General features: G+C 29.0%; 1 protein-coding gene across 1 annotated transcript; it reads left to right on the forward strand.

The window, feature by feature from the left end:
* The first annotated feature begins 5,571 nt into the window (after positions 1–5,571).
* On the forward strand, positions 5,572–6,760 carry LOC118042853 (protein DELETION OF SUV3 SUPPRESSOR 1(I)-like). Its single transcript, XM_035050580.2, has 2 exons — positions 5,572–5,770; positions 6,408–6,760. Exons 1-2 carry the CDS (start codon positions 5,680–5,682, stop codon positions 6,533–6,535), a joined length of 219 nt encoding a protein of 72 aa, XP_034906471.1. The 5' UTR covers positions 5,572–5,679; the 3' UTR covers positions 6,536–6,760.
* The last annotated feature ends 3,914 nt before the right edge of the window (positions 6,761–10,674 follow it).

A 10,674-nucleotide genomic window follows, 5' to 3' on the forward strand; every position in this document is an offset into this window, starting at 1 on the left:
TCTTAGATGAGGCGTTGCAGGTATGTGAGAGGCTGAATCCTCCAAAGAATCCTCTCTCTTGCTATGTTTGAACTCGGGATCTTGACCCAGTTCATGTGCTGGAGAGCGATTTGCCATCTCACCTTGTCTTATATGCACTACCCTAAACCAATTTGATACTGATCAGATTCCAATTCAATTCTTGAACCCAAACCAGGGCTTTGATATCAAATGTAACAACCCTAATATTTGTATTTAGAACAGAGAGCAAGGACATGATAATCCCATTAACCAGGAACTCAATTTCTTACCATGCCCATTCACCAGGGCACTAATCCCATTCATTCAGGAATTAATTCATTATATCGCATATCTTATTTTTTCAAGTAAACAACATAATAATTTCTAATATATCAACCATAATTAATCAGATAAAAAAAATATATTGTCCAATGTTAAATACGGGTATCATGTAATTACCTGATAACTGAGCTCGAGCCATAATTCCCTGCTATGGTGTCGGCCTGACAGCCTCTCCTGAATTGACATGTATATCACATCATTATTCTACTTTCCATATCAAAACACTCAATAAATAAAATCCTTTCGATTATCCTTTCATTTGCCAAAATAAAATTTAGAGAGACATGAAAAATTTCCTTCTTCCTTTTGTAAATTTCCTTCCTATTCTTTCAATTTCCACATTGTAACACACAACATTTCATCATTCAAGACAATATATATATATATATATATATATATATATATATATATATATATATTTAATTTATTTTACCAAAATTTAAATTAAAGGAAAACATAAAAAAAATCAGGATCCACTCTCTCTTTAACATTAATATCATCTCTTTCCTACACAATCTCATCATCTTATTCAAATTCTTAAATTTTATTCTTATTATTATTATTATTTCAAAAAATCCCTTTTTCAAGAACACCTAAAATTTTGCTTCAATTACAATAATTTTCTATTTTCTCTGCTCACTTCAACAATCTTAACACAATTTCCTAATTAATTGTAATTTTCCTCAAAATTTATCATGAACCTTTATTCCTCATTTCACAAAGTTCAATCAATTTAAAGTATTTATTCTTCAAGAATCTTATTTAAAAGTATAAGGAAACTTTACCAAGTAATAACCAAAGCTTTAACACTTTTGTATTGAAAACTTTTCCTTGCTTGAATTGTATTTTTTTCCTCTCCTGCCGAATGCTTCTTCTTTCTCTTTGAGAGGTAACTTTTGTTCTTTTATTTTTTTTACTCCTTATAGCACACACACTTGCACTCTCTCTCTCTCTCTCTCACACACACACACATGTCCCTAATTTTTTTTTCCTGCACCCACTTTAGCCCACATTATTTCTGTAGCCTTTTTTTTTTGTAAATGCCTTGTATATCCCTTAACAGTAACTTTTAAGATTTTGGGTAAAATTTCTTGAATTCTAATACTTGTTTATACCAAATCTTGCTTGGGTTATGTTGAATTTTACTAAGTTACTCGTTGGTACTTTTAGTTTCATGAAATTCATTTCTATAAAAAATTTATTCACATTTTCGTGTTTATTTATTTATTTATTTATATATATTAACACTTGAACAAAACATTTTAATTCAAATTCTCAAATATATCATCATTCTTATAATTTAATTTATCACTTTTTCTTATTTTTTATAATCCTGACTTTTATTAATATCAATAATATTATCCGGGGTTTTGTATTGGGTCTTACCTAGGTTTGACCAGGCTAGTTGTAAGCTTGAGTTTTGACCATTTGAATCTCCACTAAGGCCTCGGGTCACTTGAATCCCGAGTCAATATGTTAAGTCGAATTAGATTTTATATCTATGTTGTATTGGGTTATTAATAAACATATATTTTTTAAAAGTTTACAACAACACGAAGAAAATGACAATTGTACATGTTCATCTTCATGCACCACATTACCACAATATAAGTAGATATTAAAGGATTTTAGTCCTTATAAAGGTGAAAAAGAAAGATGGGTTAAAAATACTCGACTTATTCAATTATAAAGGAGAATATGACAATTTTTTTTTATTTAGATTTCTATACTTGAATCTATATTTAAAAATAATTAGTTATACTAATGCTAAACATCTACACAACATGCCTAGGCCTAAAAGCCACGGTCATGTTAAACCCATACTTGGGATGCTGAGCATGTGAACAGGGTGCATGCCCACGCATTACTATACGAGCAACCTAGCTCCCTCATTTGGCTCGAACGTTGCACCTAAGCCCAACAACGATGGGCCCACACAACATATTTGGGCCAATTTTCCGCCCTCAACGGGCTTAGACAACTCGCTTAAGACTAACACTTTTTTAGGATTTTTTTTACTAAACCAATACATTTTGGAGCACACTCTCCCTACACCCCTGGGTGTATAAAAATCCCTCTTGGCCTACCATATCTTTATCTCATTAATATTTGTATAAGGAATATTTATCCATCATTAAAATTATCAAGGAAAAATTACACTTCAACCCCTCCTCTCTATATAAAAAAAAAGTCTCATAGGTTATAAATACCTCATGAACCCTTCAAATTCAAGGTTCACAATCTTTTCATTCTTAATATTTTTAGCATTTATATTTTTAAATTCTATTTTTCTACAATATTATTGTACTTTCTATCTCTAAAAAAATATTTACATAAGCATCTGAGATACCCCTATATCCATAGTTATCAAACCCGGCCGGGGGTTGACACGACCAAGGGGCCGGGTTTCATGGGTCAACTCGAGTCAACTCGAAAAATTTTAGAAAAATATATTTAAAGTTTTAATTTTTCATATGAAAAAATTACTAAAAAATCCATGTGAATATAGGCTATACATGTTGTAAATAATGAAGTTTAAAAAAATATTTTTTTAAAAAAATTATTCCACATTGAAAAGATATTATGTTATGCCTTTAAGTTGAAGTATTTAAACAAAAAAAGTTTTTTATCCCACATTGAAAAAACATAATTTTTTCCTTGTGAACATAGAGTATATATATTAAAGGGCTTTAAATCTCACATTGAAAAGATATTATGCTATCCTTTTAAGTTGAAATATTTAAACCAAAAAGGTTTTTTTATCCCATATTAAAAAAATATAATTTTTTTCTCGTGAACATACATTATATATACGAAATGACTTCAAATCTCACATTGAAAAAATAACTTTTTCTTGAGAACATAGGAGTATATATACTAATGGGTTTCAAATCCCACATTGAAAAAACATAACTTTTTTCTTGTGAACATAAAGTATATATACTAAAGAGTTTCAAATCCCACATTGAAAAGATATTATGTTATCATTTTAAGTTGAAGTATTTAAACTAAAAAGTTTTTTATCCCACATTGAAAAAAACATAACTTTTTCTTGTGAACATAGAGAGTATATATACGAAAGAGTTTCAAATCCCACATTGTAAAAATAACTTTTTTCTTGAAAACAAAATATATATACTAATATGTTTCAAATCCCATATTAAAAAAATAAAACACTTTTCTAATATTTATATAGTGAACTTTAAAAAGTTTTAATAACTAACTAAAAAAATATGAAAAAAGAGGGGTATATCAGAAAAACCACATTTGAAAAAAAAAAAAAATTGGGTTTGGCTGGGTCGCCCGGGTTTGGTCGGGTCATTGCACTGGACGGTCTTTTGAAAAACCCAATGTCCTTATGGTCAACCACACACTAAGCCCAAACACATAGGTTTGGCAAGTTGCTAAAACCAACATCCTTAGGTTTAACCACATGCCAAGCTTAAATAGACATAAGTGTGATGAATTACCAGACCTAACATCTTTGGGTTCAATGAGGTGCTAAGCTAAAACAAATATGGGTTTGGTGAGCTATCAGGCCCAACATCGTTGGATTCAGCTACACACTAAGACTAAGTACATGTAGGTCTAGCGAGATGTCAAACCCAACATCTTTAGGTTTAGCTATGCGTTGAACTTAAATAAATATAGGTTTAGTAAGTTGTTACATCTAGTATCTTTGGGTTCAATAATGCACGGAGCCTAAGTTGACATGACTCTAACTAGCTATTAGATCCATCATCTATAGGTTTGGCATCGTGCCATGTCCAAGTGGGTATGAGCCTGATGTTCATTATAGGTCCTATGCTAGGCTGTGAGGCTTATTTTGTTTATTTTTATGACTTTTAACATAAAATATTAATGTCAAGAATACTCACATTTCTACACTCCTAGGTGTATAAAAATTTTCTAAAAGCCTGCCATATTTCCATTATCATTAATATTGTGTAAGAGACATTTAACCCTCATTAATATAGTGTAAGACATATTTTTTCATCATTCAATGTTGTGTAAGAGATATTTATCTTTCATTAATACTATCATTAAGAAATGACTCTCTGCCCTCTTCATTTCAACAACATGACAAGGTTCAGGAATTATAAATACCTCTAAAGGGGTGTATAATTTTTATTTTTTAAGTATTCATATCTAAATTCTTAGAGTATTTATCATATAAAAATAAAAACAAACACTCTTTTCTTAGAATTTAAAGCTCATTTTCTTATTTATTGTAATCTTTACTAAAAGTAAATGACTTTATAATTTAAGGGTCCCTAAACCTTATTAAAAAGGGCTTTTTTGCAAGTGTTAGACTTTTTACCACCAACCATAAACTTTGTGAGCTCTAGGGAATATTGACTTAAACGTGTGATTACCTATTATTTAAAAATTAAAAAAAAAATCTCTTTCTTTAAGTATATTAGATTTTGAAATATCACTAGTTGGCATGTAAGATTAACCACAAATTTTTTGTAACTTTGCTGTAAAGACAAGGAAAGGAGTTGACCTTCGAAAGCTTTTTAGGTATGGTAGCTCCACCTTATAAATGCCCAACTTTTTTAAACAAAAAATGTTTAATTTACATGTGGAACAAGAACATAGTTGAATTAATCATTATATATTCTACCAAATAATTACATGTTCAACATTATCATTTTATATGTGTTGTCCATGCATATTTACAAATAGATAGGTTCTGACTCACTTTTATTGCATGAGTTCCATCATTAAATTTTATAATTCACAAAAAACATTCTCTCAAACATTAAATTTAATTAAGTTAAAAAAATTAATTTTAAAAAATTTCATTTCTTTTTTAGGAAAATTTCAAAACTTAAGATTTATTTAAATATTAGGACTTAATGTTAATTTAAGTAAAATTGTTTTTTAATATAAGAAAAAAAATGTAAGACAATAAAATAACATTGGACTTAATAAATAAAAATAAAAACTAATTAGAAAAAAAAAGAAACATCTGGAAGCTTTTTATACCACTTTTTTTTTTTATCTAATTTATTGTCTTTTGAATATTAATAATTGTCTTGTACCCATTGTTTGTGTTATATACATGATTTAAAATTGAAAAATCATTTTTACCTCAAATGGCGTTCAGGGTGGTTTTGTTGTGGGCCTTTAGGCCCTTTTGTAACCCAAAGAAAAAAAAATCTTTATTGCCGCCATCGCTACGATGTCGTTTCGTTTCCTTGCAAAATATAAATAAACCCAGAATCCTCCGCAACCCTCACTCCTAAGAAATTTCCCCTGTTTCCAAGTTAGGGTTTAGACTATATCTCTCTGAAACTGCAAGAAATCTATTTCCTTTTAGCATCGGAAAAAATGGCAACTGAACCGAAACCGGCAACTGAGGATGTGAAGATTGACTTGTTCGAGGATGATGATGAATTTGAAGAATTTGAAATCAATGAAGGTACTAATCCTTTCCCTAATTTTTTTTTTTGATAATCAAAGTAATTAGAAAAACTTTGCTCTATTGGATTTCTCTTTTATCGTTCCAAGTTGTCAAGCTTCGAGGATTTATATTGATATTAACGATTCATTCAAATTTGAAGCAACTTTGGTAGATAATTCCATGGGTTTTTTACATTTGAGGATGATGAATAAGGCTATGGTTATGATCTTTCTGGACCTACGGTAGATTATTTGAAGCAACTTTTTTTATGCAGATAGTTTTCCAAGGTGATGAAATAAGTTGCTTAGGTATCCTATTGGATGCATGGTAGGAATTTTGGTAATTTGTTGGTTATGATGTGATTATTTGTTTGATTATGGTAATTAGCTGTTTGAGGAATTAGGAAGTTGGTTGTCGCTTGATGTTACTCTTAGCATATCTTAATTTTGGAAAACAACTACGAGTGTGTCTATAATTTGTGTGTTTTTGGATCACAATGAATTGAAATAATGAAATTCTCTTGGCTTTGTTTGTTCTATGTAGTGTTAGTACTTGTATTTGTTAAAAAAAAATATGAGATCTCAAAATAGGAGTAGTATTATTTGTCCGTGTTATGGATTATTGTTTCTTTTCTGATGATAACTATAAATGACAGAGTGGAAAGAGAAGGAGGAAGGGAAAGAGGTGACACAGCAGTGGGAGGATGATTGGGATGATGATGATGTCAATGATGACTTCTCACTGCAGCTGAAAAAGGAATTGGAGAACACACCAAAGAACTGAGCTGTTTCTCTAACTTGTCAGTATATTGTCTCAAATGTTATTTTTGTGTTTGAGCATGAAATTGTTTTCTATATCTTTAGTATGGAAAAAAAATGCTTGAACTATCAAGATCAGAAGTTTGGTGCAAAATATTAAGCTTCCGGGCTTAAATTCTGTGTTTGTTAGGGATTTATATCTGATGAATTGCTCTTTTCTGAATGACATGTTCTGCTGTTATTGTTCCAATGTTTATCGATAACATTGTAGCATGTTGTTACCCTCCCTCGAAGTTTCTATGTACGGCATTAGGGCACACTTTTACTGATCCATTATTGTGAAATTATGAAACGCTTGGAGTTGGGAATTATGCACTTCAATTAGGGTGACAACAGCGATTAAAGTGCTAGGAATATCATGATTGGTATGGGATTCGACTTTTATTATCAGTAGAAATATCTACATGGTGCTTCTCTTTTCACTCATTCTACTAGTCTCAAGGCTTCTTCTATTTGGAAAGCAATTCGTAGCATTCTCTCTCTTTTAACCTTCATATATATATATATATATATATATATATATATGAAGGTTATACTTGGTATTAGTGATAGTATGAAAAATTTATAGGAGTATTATTCATATTTTTTATTACAATAAAATAATTAGGCCAAGACACTAATATATTATCTTTTTTAAATATTCAAGCCTTCTGATTATCCTGAGTTGAACTATGATTAAATAAGAGAAATAAAGTATTATTATCCACACACAACAATTTAAGTGTTAACATGAACTTTAATAGCAATAACTTTTTCAAGCCTTGTGCTTATTTTGTTTTCATAAGTGTATTTGAGAATAAGCTCAATTCTCAAAGAGAGAAGCTCCACTCTCGCAATCATATGGGTGAATTATGGTAAGGATGCTCCTATAACTTTGACATTCCATTGGTAAGAGTTATAGAAATTCATTTAGACTTTTTATATAAAAACTCAACCTCCATATGTTATAGGATGAATGCACTCTCAGCACAAGAAAAATTAAAGGAATTAAGTGTTTAAACTAACTTAAATGTATCCCTTAATGCCATCATATAATTTTTTTTTCTTATTGAACCTAGTTATATTAACTTTGGTCCCTAGGTTGGGAATCAACATACATAAGTCTTGTAATTATTAGCTTCAATCCCACTCCCTCGATGTGCTCCTGGATTTTTCATTTGCTAAGTCTTTAGTAAATGAATCTGCAAGAATATTATTGGATTTAGAACTGTGTGTGTGTGTGTGTGTGTTTTTTTTTTTCTCCCTATATAGATCTGAATTTATCGTTATAAGAATGGTTTTAAACTCTACCAATAACAATGATTATATCACAATGGATCAAAACCGGTGGAACTGGTTTTTTCCAAAATGGGATTCCGGAAAAGATCTTTCAACCAGTTCACTTCTTGAGGCTAAAACAATTAGATCAAATTCCACCATTGAATTAGAAATTATAGTTTGCTTGGGTTTTAGAATATACATGCTTGCAATTAATAAAATTATATTTTCTCTACATTTTCTCAATATGATGCTACTAATCAAGAAAAATATCATCATGCAATTTGGTAATTTTCATGTAAAAATGAAATTTATCTCGCCAAGATCTTTCATATCAAAATATCCACACAATATATTTTAGGTCTCTTTAATCAAACATAAAATAGAGGCAAATAATAACATGTGTTTTTTTCATAGATTTATAATAAATGCATTTTATTGCTGTCAATTTGTTTTTGTAGCTATTATCAATCATATAGGAATTATTTTTTTATGCCAGTATTTTTTAAGCCATATAGAGATTTAGCAAGTTTACACTCCTAGCTTTCTTAGCTAGGCTCGATGAAGCCTTCGGCTTTATCCATGTAAATTTCATCATCGAGGTCCCTATTTATATATAAAAAATAGTTTTGACATATATTTGATGAATATTAAAATCATTATAATGGCTATTGCTATTAGTAATCTAGCAGATGTTATTCTAATGATAAAAGATAGGGTATCATAAAAGCCTAGGTCTATTTTTCTTTTTCTCAAACCTTTTAGTAATAAGCATAACTTTGTATTGGTATATCATTTTATTTTTACTTAAGTTTATTTGTAAGATTTCATTTACACCCGATAATTTTGTAACCAGGTGGTAAATTCACTTAACTTCCAAGTCTTATTAAAGATTAGTGATTCCATCTCATAATTGGCAACCTCTTTCCATAAAATAGCATCAGGTGAGGATAAGGCTTCTTGTAAGGTTATGGATTTTTCTTCAATGCTAAAAATATAAAAATCACGACCACGGTCTTTTCAATTCTAGCTCTCTTACTTCTTAAATTAGGAGTTGTTTGTTATAACAAAATAGGTATAGAGGGGCTGGGATCTAAAAGAGTATTCTATTTGGTTTCCTAATCCTCACTCCTTCTAGGTTTTAAAGAAAACTTTTCTTCATGAAAAAACATCATCTGATTCAATGATCACAAGAAAGGAACAATCAACTTTAATACATAGCGTAGGTATTTTATGATCTATTAACCTTACATAGGCATAACATTCTCAAACTCTCAATTAGCTTAAATGTGGCTTCTGCTCCTTCCACAATTCAAATGGTGTAATTTTACATTTTTTTTTTTTGGTTTTTTTTTTTTTTATGTGCCACTCTATTCAAAACATAGTATGTGATCCAAATTCCTTCACCCTAAAGATTTGAATGAGCACTTGACCCTATCGATACTGCATTTGTCAACGCAATTAAATTTTTATTCCCCCTCTCAACCACACCAGTAGAGGCACGAGAGTAAGGTGGACTAGTTTCATGGATTATTTTTAATGTTTGAATATACGTGTTGAATTCAAAAAACTCATGCTCGCAAACCTTTATCACCTCTAAGTCATTTATTTTTCTACTGAATTGATTTTTAACTTTATTTAAGAAACTCTTTAAATCTCTCAAATACATCATTTTTGTTTTTTTTTTTTTTTTATCAAATAAAAGTATATTTAGAAAAATCATCAATAAAAGTGATAAAGTTCTATTCCTCCAATGAGTTAGATTTCCTTCAAGCTAGAAATATAATGTTAATTAACTCTAATAATTCAGTATTTTATTTAACACTTCCATGAGACCTTTTTGTGATCTTAGCTCTGCTATGAATCTCATATTTTTTAAGGCCCTTGTTTAACATAAGGATTAACAGAAGAGAGCATGCAAATTGAATTAATAGTTGCATTACTTTTTTTAATATATAATTTCGAAAATATCATCACAAGCATAACCAGTACCAATAAAAATACCTTATAATGCAAATTGAAAGTATTTATCAATCAGCTATAATTTAAATAGTATTATAATTTAAATAATATTAGTATCAAATAAAAATAGATTTATTTAACCAAAAAACTTATATGAAGATTCTATTCATGTCGCATATTAAAAATCATAAATAATGTTAATGCTATTATTAACAAAACATTAAAGGGTGTGGTTACATTATTGTAGCCACAACCACAAAATATTATTTATTGTAATAGTGCTTTGTGTTTTTTTTTTCTTTTCAATTTAACCCTTTAACAACTCAATATTTTTTTTTTATATATTTAGTTTTTGTTTTTAATCTTAACTATCAATATTATATTGTTTTGAGAATTGTGCTTTGTAATTATTATTTTTATGTTTTTTTTAATTATATATTAGTCTTATGAATTTAATTTTTTTCTTCTCAATTTCAATCATTAATACTAGATCTATTGAAAGTACAGCTTCATAATTTTTTTGATTTGCTTTCTATAAATTTATCTTAATCTCATGACTCAGGTTGAGGTTTGACAAATTGATTCAAATTTACTCGAGTTGTTTTTTTTCTAATTGATTTTTTCTTGGATTTAATCCTTTAACATTAGATTAGATGGAAAAATAAAGCTACGTTTTTGTTTACAGGTTTTCAACAAAAAAGTCATTAAACCATCTAATAATAATATGATATGAAAAACATTGTGCTTACTTTTAATTATGCTTATAAGAAAATTATACAAGATTTTTAAAAATAATATTTTTTTTAATATTTCTTATGATAAAGATATTTTAGTTTTCATTTTCATTTTCATTTTCTAACTAGTGAACCAATCCTTAAAAATTAG

The sequence above is a fragment of the Populus alba genome, chromosome 1, assembly GCF_005239225.2.
Source record: "Populus alba chromosome 1, ASM523922v2, whole genome shotgun sequence".
NCBI lineage: Eukaryota > Viridiplantae > Streptophyta > Magnoliopsida > Malpighiales > Salicaceae > Populus > Populus alba.

Coding starts and splice junctions, on each gene's coding strand:
- LOC118042853 (XM_035050580.2), top strand. CDS start 5,680: ATGGCAACTGAACCGAAACCGGCAACTGAGGATGTGAAGATTGACTTG. Junction 5,771..6,407: donor AGAATTTGAAATCAATGAAG/GTACTAATCCTT, acceptor TATAAATGACAG/AGTGGAAAGAGAAGGAGGAA.